This window comes from Chaetodon trifascialis, chromosome 24 (assembly GCF_039877785.1).
Source record: "Chaetodon trifascialis isolate fChaTrf1 chromosome 24, fChaTrf1.hap1, whole genome shotgun sequence".
NCBI classification, from domain to species: Eukaryota; Metazoa; Chordata; class Actinopteri; order Chaetodontiformes; family Chaetodontidae; genus Chaetodon; species Chaetodon trifascialis.
Genome location: NC_092079.1, coordinates 1327409 through 1340710, shown reverse-complemented (window position 1 = coordinate 1340710; position 13302 = coordinate 1327409). Strand labels below are relative to the sequence as shown.

Sequence of the window (13302 nt, the reverse complement as noted above, 5' to 3'; positions counted from 1 at the left end):
CCTTGTTGATAAAGCTGACAGCAGACGGGAAAAAACTGTTCTTATGGCGTGAGGTTTTGGTCCTGATGGACCGCAGCCTCCTGCCAGAGGGGAGTGTCTCGAAGAGTTTGTTTCTGGGGTGGGAGGGATCAGCCACAATCTTTCCTGCGCGCCTCAGGGTCCTGGAGGTGTACAGGTCCTGAAGAGACGGGAGATTGCAGTCGATCACCTTCTCTGCAGACCTAATGACACGCTGCAGTCTGCCCTTGTCCTTGGCGGTGGCAGCAGCGTACCAGATGGTGATGGAGGAGGTGAGGATGGACTCAATGATGGCTGTGTAGAAGTGCACCATCATTGTCTTTGGCAGATTGAATTTCTTCAGCTGCCGTAGGAAGTACATCCCCTGCTGTGCTTTCTTGATGAGGGAGCTGATGTTCGATTAGTTCCCAGGAAGTGGAAAGACTCCACAGTGTCAATAGTGGAGTCACAGAGGGTGATGGGGGCAAGTGAGGCTGAGTTCTTCCTGTAGTCCACAACCATCTGCACTGACTTTAGAGCATTGAACTCTAGGTTGTTCTGGTTGCACCAGGTCACCAGATAGTCGACCTCCCATCTGTAGGCAGACTCGTCGCCATCAGAGATGAGTCCGATGAGGGTGGTGTCATCCGCAAACTTCGGGAGCTTGACAGACTGGTGACTGGTGACTAATTATGATTACAGTTATTTCCTGGTTTATGAAGGTTGGGCTCTTAGTCAAAATAGTATAGCATGAGCAAGTATGCATTACTCTCAGAATTTTTGGCCAGTTCTAACTGATTTCCTCCTCTGAGATGCCTAATCTGATCTGGTTGTAATTCAGAATTCTGTGATGTTTCCAATCATAAAGTACATGCTATTTCCCTACATGCTTGAGGAAAAAATGCAGCATTTCCAAAATAATGCTGGATAATCACAACTAAAAAAAAATTAGACAATTTAGATTAAACATTATCACCATTCTGCAAAATTCAGTGTAAGCTAATTATAACAGACAGATTCTTGCTAGTATCTTTCATCCACAGCTCCTCCATACTGTGTGAAATATTTTCAGTTGAATCCTAACAGCAGTAAGTGATATATGCAGATGAAACCTGCAGCCTCAAATGTGATAAAGGTGAAAAGTGCTTGTAAACCTGTGAGAAGTGCGGAACCTGAGTGTGCAGACACATAACCCTGTCACATTTGCCTTACAGCTTGTTAGGTTTGAAATTTTAAAATCAAGCTTTCTTTCCCCTTTACCTCTTTCTCTCTCAAAATTGCTTCTGTTTCTGTCTCTTTCTTTGTCGCTCTACAGCCAGTAGATATCTCTCAAGCTGTAACTGAGAGAATCAGAGCTCAGAGGCGATTGGCCGAGAACCCCTATGATGTCAATGCCATCTGCATGCTCACCCGTGCACAAGAGCAGGTATAATACATATATTTTAAGGATTATTAGAAATACACACTTAGAAATTTAAATAATAATGAATTAATTCCTCCTCCTTTGCTCTTCCTGAGCAAAATTACACTAAATAGCTAAATATACAATTTGACAAGGATGACAAATTCATTGACCCACTAGAAACCTATCTAAAGAATATGACCTGGAAGGACATCAAACAACATCCAGGTGCTGTCAGACAGGACCTGAGTCACATGATCTCCTCTCCATCATGGAGACATGGAAAGAGGATAGACTACACAAACACACGAGGCAAAACTCAAGCACACCATGCACACTGAGCGGAGAAAGAAAACTAGTCAAACACAGAGGGACAGAGGGACGACGTAAGGCAGAGTCTCCTGAAGGACAAAGATCCAAAACATCTGGAATTAGGCTCCAATAGGCCGGGAGAATAAGAGGTCCCAGGATCATCAATGGTCTAGCACAGAGAAGACTGACTCGATAGAGGAGACAGGAAATAGGTGTAGAACTCTTTGAAAGCCTGCCTTTGGTATTAAGAGGTGCAATTGAGTCCAGGAAACTAGAAAGCAATGTGTTAAGTTACTGGCAAGCCTGTCGCTGTAGTGAAAAGAGCCAGTTGTAAATACGTCAGTACTAACATTTCAAGGACAGGCTGGCGTCACAGGACAAACAAAGAGATCAGAAATCACTATCCCACATAAATTATTTAAATCACTGCAGTTAATAGGTTCATGCATGCACCACAATAATAATAATAATAACAAATAAATTACACAAAAGAGTGTAATGTATGTTAAGTTCACTGTAACATTACTGAACCAACTAGATACCTATATGTACTAACGTGCAGATTTTTATTTTTCAAGAAGTCATCAATAGTTGGCCACATTTCCCATTTTACCAACATAGTGCTTACATTTGAATTCTGTCAATAATATGACACATCCCCTGTCACTTTCCAAACTTAGTAATATAATGATAACAAATTTCATATAGGGGCCTATTATTATGCACAGTAATGGAATTTTTTAAATATGCCACCCACGGAAACTAAATTTGACAGTATATGAGACACATTTCTTTATTCAAGATGACAAACGTTTTTCTTTAGATGAAGTCAGATAGTAAATACTATAGTGTTTGTCGAGGCAGAAGGATCTCAGTGAAGTTCTATTTAACTGTGCAATGACTTAACAGAAACAATGGAACATCTGTTGACTTGTTCAGACTTGTTCACCATCTGCTTGATTGGACTATTTAATCTGATAAATATTCTGACTGTCAGATCGAATGGAAATGTTCTTCTGTGATAGGTAGATGCATGGGCCCAATCCAACACTGTTCCTGGTCTTTTCACTGGTTCGACTGGAGCCCAGGTCCTGAGCTCAGAGGAGCTGTCCACCAGTGGACCCCAAGCATGGCTGAAGAAGGTAAGACACACACAAATACAAGATACACAAATTAAACCTACAAGCAAGGATGATGGACTTGTCACATCCCCATATGTGTCAGAGGTCTGGCAGCTGAGGCCTTGTCACTGGACACCGACTGGTTGACAAGCGTCTTTTGTTTCCGGTTTATTTTTCCCCTCTTTCCTTTTGTCTCACTTTGTCTGTATGTTTCTTGATTAGGACCAGTTCCTCCGGGCGGCTCCAGTATCCGGGGGTGTCGGGGAGTTCCTGATGAGAAAGATGGGCTGGAAGACGGGAGAGGGCCTAGGGAGGAACCGTGAGGGTACCGTGGAGCCAATCATTATTGACTTCAAGGTCGACCGCAAAGGTCTGAGGCAACAGAATACTGGACCAACAACCTAGTGACATAGATTTTGATAATGGGTCTTGGCAATATATACTTTACATGGAGAGAACAGTGAAGGCAGCTGAGATAGGCTCTAGCCCCCCCCCCCCCCCCCCGCAACCCCGAAAGGGATAGGCGGTATAGAAAATGGATGGACGGATAGTGAAGGAAAACTGATCTCACATGAAGAGAGACACATACAGTCACATTGAAAATTAGGACATCCCATAAAATAATGATGTTTTATTCAGAGATATGGACATATCAGTGTTTGATCTTCTTTTGAACAATGTCTATCAATATAGATGATGTAATTAAACATTGCCAATTTTAAATGCGTCATGAAGAGGAAAAGAACATATATAAGTCGCACTGGACTATAAGTCGCATTTATTTAAAAATTAATTTCACAAAATCCATGTTAACGTAACACATTAACAGTTATTTAGCTACACAACAGCGTAAAGAACATACCTGGGAGGCTGAATAGGCTAAATTAACATAACAAGCCAGCAAGTCCAACAAGCTAGTTACCGGTAAGCAAGTTTACCAAGCTCCCAATCTCATTCCACATCACTGAATCCATTGAATTCTTCATCCTCTGTGTCGCTTCTGAACAACTCTGGCATCAGCATCAGGGGCAGTTTGAAGGTTCATTATCTTGCTGAAGGATACTTCGGCATGTGGTTCATTATCTTGCCGAAGGATACTTCGGCATGTGGACTGCCGAAGCCAGGGATCAAACCATTCGTGTGGTTGATATTGAGCTTCAGGTGATTGCATTGTACCATGTGGTGAAGCTCTCGATCCTCTGGACTTCTCTGTAAAAATAGTCTTTAAGTAAAGACAACTTTTTTCTCACTGGAATTTATTGAGGGCGGCACGGTGACGCAGCAGGTAGTGCGCGTGCCTCACAAGGCAAGAAGGTCGCCAGTTAGATCCCCAGGTCGGGCAGGGGCCTTTCTGTGCGAAGTTTGCATGTTCTTCCCGTGCTTGCGTGGGTTCTCTCCGGGCACTCCGGCTTCCTCCCACAGACTAAAAACATGCTCAGTAGGGTAATTGGTTGCTCTTAGATTTCCCTTAGGTGTGATTGTGAGAGTGTTTGTCTGTCTGAATATGTTGCCCTACGATCGACTGGTGACCGGTCCAGGGTGTACCCCGCCTCTCGCCCATTGACAGCTGGGATAGGCTCCAGCCCCCTGCAACCCCGAAAGGGATAGGCGGGTATAGAAGATGGATGAATGAATGAATGAATGAATGAATGAATGAATGAATGAATTTATTCACTGGAATCATACTAGTCAATATAGTGAAAACTTCCATTTAACAGAAAAAGTGACCAAATCTGCTGGGTCAAAAATATACATACAGCAATGCTGTAATATTTGGTTACATGTCCCTTGGCCATTTTCACTTCAATTAGGCGCTTTTGGTAGCCATCCACAAGCTTCTGGCAAGCTTCTGGTTGAATCTTTGACCACTCCTCTTGACAGAATTGGTGCAGTTCAGTTAAATTTGTTGGCTTTCTGACATGGACTTGTTTCTTCAGCATTGTCCACATGTTCTCAATGGGGTTTAAGTCAGGACTTTGGGAAGGCCATTCTAAAACCTTAATTCTAGCCTGATTTAGCCATTCCATTACCACTTTTGATGTGTGTTTGGGGTCATTGTCCTGTTGGAACACCCAACTGCGCCCAACCTTCGAGCTGATGATTTTAGCTTATCTTGAAGAATTTGAAGGTAATCCTCCGCCTTCTTTATCCCATTTACTCTCTGTAAAGCACCAGTTCCATTGGCAGCAAAACAGCCCCACAGCATAATACTACCACCACTGTGCTTGACGGTAGGCATGGTGTTCCTGGGGTTAAAGGCCTCACCTTTTCTCCTCCTAACATATTGCTGGGCATCGTGGCCAAACAGCTCGATTTTTGTTTCGTCTGACCACAGAACTTTCCTCCAGAAGGTCTTACCTTTGTCCATGTGATCAGCAGCAAACTTCAGTCGAGCCTTAAGGTGCCGCTTTTGGAGCAAGGGCTTCCTTCTTGCACGCCAGCCTCTCAGTCCATGGCGATGCAAAACACGCTTGACTGTGGACACTGACACCTGTGTTCCAGCAGCTTCTAATTCTTGGCAGATCTGCTTTTTGGTGGTTCTCGGTTGACTCTTCACCCTCCTGACCAATTTTCTCTCAGCAGCAGGTGATAGCTTTCATTTTCTTCCTGATCCTGGCAGTGACAAAACAGTGCCATGCACTTTATACTTACAAACAACTGTTTGCACTGTTGCTCTTGGGACCTGCAGCTGCTTTGAAATGGCTCCAAGTGACTTTCCTGACTTGTTCAAGTCAATGATTCACTTTTTCAGAACCGTGCTGAGCTCCTTTGACTTTCCCATTGTAGCATTTGTGGGCGTTTGTCAACTTGTCTCTTCAGAATTCCTCATAGGTGTTCGATTGGGTTCAGATCAGGAGACATACTTGGCCACTGAATCACTTTCACCCTGTTCTTCTTCAGAAATGCAACAGTGGCCTTAGATGTGTGTTTTGGATCATTGTCATGTTGGAAAAGCACATGACGACCAAGAGTGATGGTAGCATCTTCTCTTTCGATATAGAGCAGTACATCTGTGATTTCATGATACCATCAATGAAATGCAGCCCCACATAAGGACACTGCCACCACCATGTTTCACTGTAGCCACCATGCATTCTTATTTGTACTCCTCACCTTTGAGACGCCATACAATTTTGAAGCCATCAGTTCCAAAAACATTTATCTTGGTCTCATCACTCCAGAGTATAGAGTCCCAGTAGTCTTCATCTCTTTCAGCATGAGCCCTGGCAAATTCTAGGCAGGCTTTTTTGTGCATGGGCTTTAGGAGAGGCTTCCTTTGTGGACGACACCCATGCATGCCATTCCTCTGCAGTGTTCGCCGTACTGTGTCACGGGAAACAGTCACCCCAGTTTGGCATTCTACTTTTTTAGTTAACTGCAGTGAACTTGCATGTCGATTTTCTTTTCTACTGGGACTCTATACTCCGGAGTGATGAGACCAAGATAAATGTTTTTGAAGAGAATATGCTACCATCAGTCTGTGCACTTGGTTGTCGTGCACTTTTCCAATATGACAATGATCCAGAACACACATCTAAGGCCACTGTTGCATTTCTGAAGAAGAACAGGGTGAAAGTGATTCAGTGGCCAAGTATGTCTCCTGATCTGAACCCAATCGAACACCTGTGGGGAATTCAGAAGAGACAAGTTGAGCATCAATCTCCATCCAGCATCCAGGCTCTAAAAGAGGTCGTTTTTGAAGAATGGAAAGAGATAGATGTTGCAATATGTCACCAACTTGTTCATTCCATGTCTAGAACACTTGGTGCTGTCCTTAAAATTCATGGAGGTCATACAAAATACTAGATGTAGTAGTTTTTGTTGTAGGGTGTATTCATTTTTGCATCAACTAATTTGAGTAAAACTGAAGATTTTGTGATCTAAGTTATATTATTAACCTTCTTTCATGTTATGAGTTTGAACAAATGTTCTGTAAAACTCAGTCTTGTCAGCATTTTGGAAATTGTTCTTGTGTTCAGTGAGATATTGATTAAAATCTTTTTCAAAGGGGGTGTACTCATTTATTCTGAGCACTGTACCTGTGTCACACCGCATCCAGACCTATCACAGTGCCTCATCGGTACTTGCCCCAGTCCCAGTTGGGAAAAGGGAAAGGTGGAACAGAAGTAAGCATTCTGGATATTTAGTGTCTCATCAGCCAGTAAAAAGACAGTTTACTGTTAGACTGCAGGTCTCTGTCCGATAAAGTGAAAACGTGTCCTCTCATGGTTGTGAGGCTGCAAATACTGCTGGTTCACAGTAGTATCCTCAGTGTCATGCTGCTTTCATTGCAAAATTACATCAGGCCATTCTGACTGATACACTTTACACTCTTTAGGGAAAAGGGTTTTTTTTATTAATGATTGGAATAATGGTACTAATTGTGATGATAATGACGATGACTTTTATGTGTTTCAGGACTAGTTGCTGAAGGAGAGAAGCCTCAGAAGCAGACAGGAGGACTGGTGGTAACAAAGGATCTAATGGGTAACAGATACAGCAGCACAGTCACAGCATGTACAGTGAAAATAAACCTGAATATTGTGCTACTAAAATTCTGAAGCTGTAAAGTTTGACCTTGCACTTTCTTCCATATGTAGAGATTAATTCCTTTACTCTGACATCAAGTTGGACCAGGCCTTTGTTTCGAAAGTCAGGATTCATAATGTCTACTCAGACTGATCACTTGTAGCCAAGAAAATTGAAAAATCTCAATCTCTGAGTCAAATATGGCAAGACACTATAAATCGAACTATAGGTGTTTGTTTTTTACATTGGTTTAAACAAAATATGGTCATCCATCCACTCCACCTCGCCCCTGCCCCTATCTGAGCAGTGAAGACTAGATGATCAGGAATGACAGTATGCACACTCACTTTTTGCTTAGCCTCAAATCTGAATATCTATCATCTGTCTATCAGCAATGAAGATCTTACTGTCCTTCTTTACCATACTTGCATGGAGTGTTTCTCTGGTGTCAACTTGACTGAATGAAACTGAAAAAATCACAACCAGCTGTTACCACTGTTAGCACAAATGCACAAATAATCACAGACAACTGCTCTTTAAATGTAAAGTAGCATTAATTTCACTTCAGCAAAACTGATCAACAATCCAGAAATAATCAATCAGTAAACATCTGTTGTCCAACTATTCAACAAGAAACTGTAATACAAGCAAATGCACATAATAGCAGTAGGTAGAATGACGTCCAGTGCAAGTTCAGGCACACTATTTTATCCTCTGTGTGTGTGCTTCTATGTGTAAGCATGTGGGTAGAGGGAAGGAAGAGAGAGAGCAAAATTCAGTGTAGTTTGTAGAAACAGTGTAGTTTCTCTACATTGCTCCATGTTTCACCAAGGGCAGGGCTTAGCCCCTCCACACATGTGGAGCAGAGCAGAGGAGAGAAAGGTGACATGTGTTACGTTACTGTGAGTGCAATAAATGCTTCTCAACAAGACTAATTTATCTGTCTAAAATCAATGCTGTACAAGCAAGAGGTGCTTCCTAAAACACATTGTGCCACTCAGTTGTTCTGATTGTGGTGCCACGACACAGTCATTCATGGGCTCTCATTATGTTTCTCTTGCAAGCAGCTGAGCCATGTGATAAAATTCTGTATTACCACTCTTGTCCATTATTTGGCTTAATATTAAACTGGTGAACAAATTGTACAGTTTCCACAGCTGTCCACACTGCCCACTCACACCTGCACAAAAGCAATGCCTATGTCAGAATTTTGTTCATCAAGTACTGACTAGCATTCACCCTTCATCTTATTGTGGCCTTTTGTCTGTGTGCAGGGAAGCACCCGGTGTCAGCTCTCATTGAATTGTGTAACAAGAGACGGATAATGCAGCCAGACTTTGTCATGGTTCACCACAGTGGTCCTGACCACCGCAAGAATTTCCTCTTCAAGGTAGGCCATTTTGATTCTGTCAGTAGTCTTACTCCTTTTCAGAACCATGTAACTTACATTTTCAACCTTTGAGGTTTATCCACAATAAATAAACCTTCTGTATCTCTTCCTATAAGTTCTATAATATCAGATTTGAAGAAGACAATGCTTACATTGTCAGGCTAGGGCTCAAAGCAGGACTCAGATGCAGAGACTCATTCACAAGTTCTGACTTTATTAGAGAAGTCTTGAAAAAACCTCTGGGCAGAGTGATAAAACAAGAGGCTATGAAATTATCTGACACGTGATCTTCCTTAGGGGAAATCACATGGCTGTGAAACATTAACAAAGAAACAAGAAACCAAAACAGACTATGCAAAATTACCAAACAGAAAGCGCTCCAAAAGGGAGGATAATCTAAAGAACTAACGTCTACAACAAATAACAGAAAATCACTCCAAAGGGAGGAATAACTATACAAGCTAGTGAGACAGAAAATCACTCCAATGGAGGAATAAACAGGATAAACAAAACAATACAAACTACAACTAAAAATCACTCGAAAACGAGGAAAGACCTATGTCAGGGAATCTACGAAAACTAAAACTGGTCTATTAAATATACAACAAAAAATCACTCTAGATCAGAGGAAGAAAAACAAGAACTTCGATATCAAAACCTGAGGCTGTGGCAAGGAACGCTGGCGTGATCATACAGGGACGAAACACACTGGCACAAGACAAAGGGAAACGCAGACTATTTGAACACATGAGGGCAAGGGAACCAGGTGGAAACAATCAGGTAATTGGGGAGACAATCAGACTGGAGACATGAGGAAGGGCAAGTGACCTGAAACGAGAGGAGAGTTACTTTTCAAAATAAAACAGGAAATGACGAGACAAAAACCCAAGACAAGACAATACCTCACCGCAGTGTGACAGAATCCCCCCCTCTAGGGCCGACTCCTGACGGCCCAGGCTGTTCAGGATGGTCCCGATAAAAGTCATCAATGAGAGTCCTGTCTACAATGAAGTGAGAGGGAATCCATGACTGCTCCTCAGGACCATAACCCTCCCAGTCGACCAGGAACTGTCTTCCCCGGCCACGGTTGCGGACGGCGAGGAGTTGCTTAACCCGGTAGACAGGTCCGCCATCCACTATTTCAGGAGGAGGAGGTGAAGGAGCCGCAGGAACCATGGGGCTCTCCCGAACAGGCTTGACCTGGCTTACGTGGAACGTGGGGTGGACGCGTAGGGAGCGAGGAAGGTGAAGGCGAACTGCAGCGGGGTTGATGACTTGAGTGATGGGGAAGGGACCCACGAACCGCGGTGCCAGCTTCTTGGAAGGTACCTTCAGGTTGAGGTCCTTAGCCGAAAGCCACACCCTCTGTCCTGGCTGGTAAGCAGGGGCGGGTCTCCTCCTGCGGTCAGCTGCTTTTTTAACCTGGTCCCCCTGTCGACTGAGCACCTGCCTAGCTGCCTCCCAGATCCGCCGACATCGGCGTACCTGGGCATGGGCTGAAGGGACCGACACCTCCAGCTCGTTCTCGGGAAAAAGAGGAGAGTCAAAGCCAAAAACACACTTAAACGGGGTAAGCCCAGTGGCAGAAGTAGGCAGAGTGTTGTGAGCAAATTCTACCCAGACCAGGTGGTTGCTCCATGTAGAGGGATTCTGGGACACCAGACAGCGGAGGCCCGTCTCCAGTTGTTGGTTGAGGCGCTCGGTCTGGCCGTTAGACTCCGGGTGGTACCCTGAGGTCAGGCTGGCTTTAGCTCCGATGAGACGGCAAAACTCCTTCCAAAAGTGAGAGACGAACTGAGGACCCCTGTCAGAGACAATGTCTTTGGGAAACCCATGAACTCGAAACACATGGTTAAGCATGATTTCAGCCGTTTCCTTGGCAGATGGCAACTTGGGTAAAGCTATGAACTTGACCATCTTGGAAAATCGATCCACCACAGTAAGTACTGTGGTGTTACCTCGAGAGGGCGGAAGCTCCGTGACGAAGTCCACAGATATCTCTGCCCACGGCCTGGACGGAATAGGAAGAGTGTCCAGTGTGTACTATCAGGCTAGGGCTCAAAGCAGGACTCAGATGCAGAGACTCGTTCACAAGTTCTGACTTTATTAGAGAAGTCTTGAAAAAACCTCTGGGCAGAGTGATAAAACAAGAGGCTATGAAATTATCTGACGCGTGATCTTCCCTAGGGGAAATCACACGGCTGTGAAACATTAACAAAGAAACAAGAAACCAAAACCGACTATGCAAAATTACCAAACAGAAAGCGCTCCAAAAGGGAGGATAATCTAAAGAACTAACGTCTACAACAAATAACAGAAAATCACTCCAAAGGGAGGAATAACTATACAAGCTAGTGAGACAGAAAATCACTCCAATGGAGGAATAAACAGGATAAACAAAACAATACAAACTACAACTAAAAATCACTCGAAAACGAGGAAAGACCTATGTCAGGGAATCTACGAAAACTAAAACTGGTCTATTAAATATACAACAAAAAATCACTCTAGATCAGAGGAAGAAAAACAAGAACTTCGATATCAAAACCTGAGGCTGTGGCAAGGAACGCTGGCGTGATCATACAGGGACGAAACACACTGGCACAAGACAAAGGGAAACGCAAACTATTTGAACACATGAGGGCAAGGGAACCAGGTGGAAACAATCAGGTAATTGGGGAGACAATCAGACTGGAGACATGAGGAAGGGCAAGTGACCTGGAACGAGAGGAGAGTTACTTTTCAAAATAAACAGGAAATGACGAGACAAAAACCCAAGACAAGACAATACCTCACCGTGGTGTGACATACATGCTAATGGTATACTGCATTAAGCTAAAATGTTTACCCTGTTCAACCCCTGTTAGCATGTTGGCATGCTAATATTTGCTGATTAACAGAGGCTGGTATAAATGTCAGTAGGTTTGTAGGTATTTGCCCATAAACCATAGTATTGAATGCGTACAAAATTTGACGTCATGGTGGTGCTATAGGGGTCAGAGGATCACCCAAGTTACTCCAATTCATCCAATGGGGGACATGAATGTGTTTATCAGATTTCAAGACATTCCATCCGCTGTAAAGAAATGTCCCTCAGAACTAGGGCTGGGCGATATGGCTGAAAACTCTATCACGATATAAGTGTTTTATATCGGTCGATATCAATAATTATTGATATTTTTTATTACCTATTTAATAATAAGGACCAGGAGAAAAATACATTCTATTTAAACATTTTTATTTTAAATTTAACCTTTCTCTGATTCTAATCCCCTCAGCTATCAAGGCAGAAAAGAAATATCAACACAACTATGGAAAACACTCAAATAATAAATGTAAAAAAAAGTGTAAAAATGAAAACAGAGAGAAACCTGACAACTTTTTTTCTGCAGGTTTAGAAGAAGAAGAAGAAGAAACATACTTTATTGATCACTTGACGCAGTGTTATTTGCACACTACACGCCATGCTTTCTTTGAAATTCTTTTTCTCCACATTTTTATAATCTGGCTTCTCCACAGTGCTCAGCGGAAGCATGTCTTAAGCTATATGATATGCCACTGCCTCCGTTATGTCTTTTTGCCTTTTAGATGATTTGTCATAAGGCACTGAAGCAGAGCACCTCTGCATGGTAGTCTGCTGCTTGTGCGGTGGCGCTGCGGTTGCAGATGTTGTTGGACGTTGGCGAATACGGTTGCGCTCCAAAGAGTGAGCGCAGCTAAGGTGGTTAATCAAGTTTGTGGTATTACCAGTCTTGGTGGGGACAACAGTCTTGCATAATTTACAGACCACATTGGTCTGACTACGGTCCAACTTATAAAATCCAAAAAACTGCCATACTGGTGAGCTGACTTTCCCTGTTTTATTGACAGTTTCTTCGCTCGCTGCAGTGCTCACTTTCTATTTCTCATATCACTCCGCGCAGAGCATCAAACATGAAACAACGAGATGACGCAACCGAACTTGACACTGTTACATGATTGGCGTGTTAGCGTGTCTCTATCACTGATCAGCGATTCCTCCGTACGTTGCTCGGTTACCTGAGAGCGAGTGCCTTTGTTCATGCAGCCAGCCTCTCTTCGCAACCTCAGGTTTCTTCCGACGAAGAAAAAAAAATTGTCGAATGTTTTATCAAACGCATTTTTTATTGATATTGATTACGTGTCTATCGCGAGACATATCGCTATCATTTTATCGCCCAGCCCTACTCAGAACCACAAATGTCAACCTCATGGTGGTGCTTGAGGAAAACTCATGGGACCACTGAAGTTAATAGGATTCATCATTTGTCTATACTACATTTTAAAACATTGACCTGCTGCAGGCACTAGATTTAGAAAATTCAGATGATCACCAATATTTCCAGGATTCATTGTCTCTGCAACATGAATGTCTGTCCACAATTTTATGGAAATGCATCCAGTAGCTGTTTCAGTCTGGACCAGAGCCATGGACTAAACAACTAACAGGCCAATATTACCATGCTCTAGCATGGCTAAAAACAATTTCCAGTGGACTTAAAGGTAGAAATCATTCCATGTGGTGGGCAGTT

The 13302-nt window shown here is 43.1% G+C and overlaps 1 protein-coding gene across 1 annotated transcript in view; it reads left to right on the top strand.

Moving 5' to 3' along the window:
- LOC139352067 (protein SON) overlaps window positions 1-13302 on the top strand; it is a 95491-nt gene that overhangs the window by 64639 nt on the left and 17550 nt on the right. The window contains exons 14-18 of the mRNA XM_070994116.1: window positions 1313-1423; window positions 2737-2853; window positions 3055-3202; window positions 7252-7320; window positions 8637-8752. Coding sequence (XP_070850217.1) covers window positions 1313-1423; window positions 2737-2853; window positions 3055-3202; window positions 7252-7320; window positions 8637-8752 — 561 coding nt within the window. The remainder of the gene's footprint in view (window positions 1-1312; window positions 1424-2736; window positions 2854-3054; window positions 3203-7251; window positions 7321-8636; window positions 8753-13302) is intronic.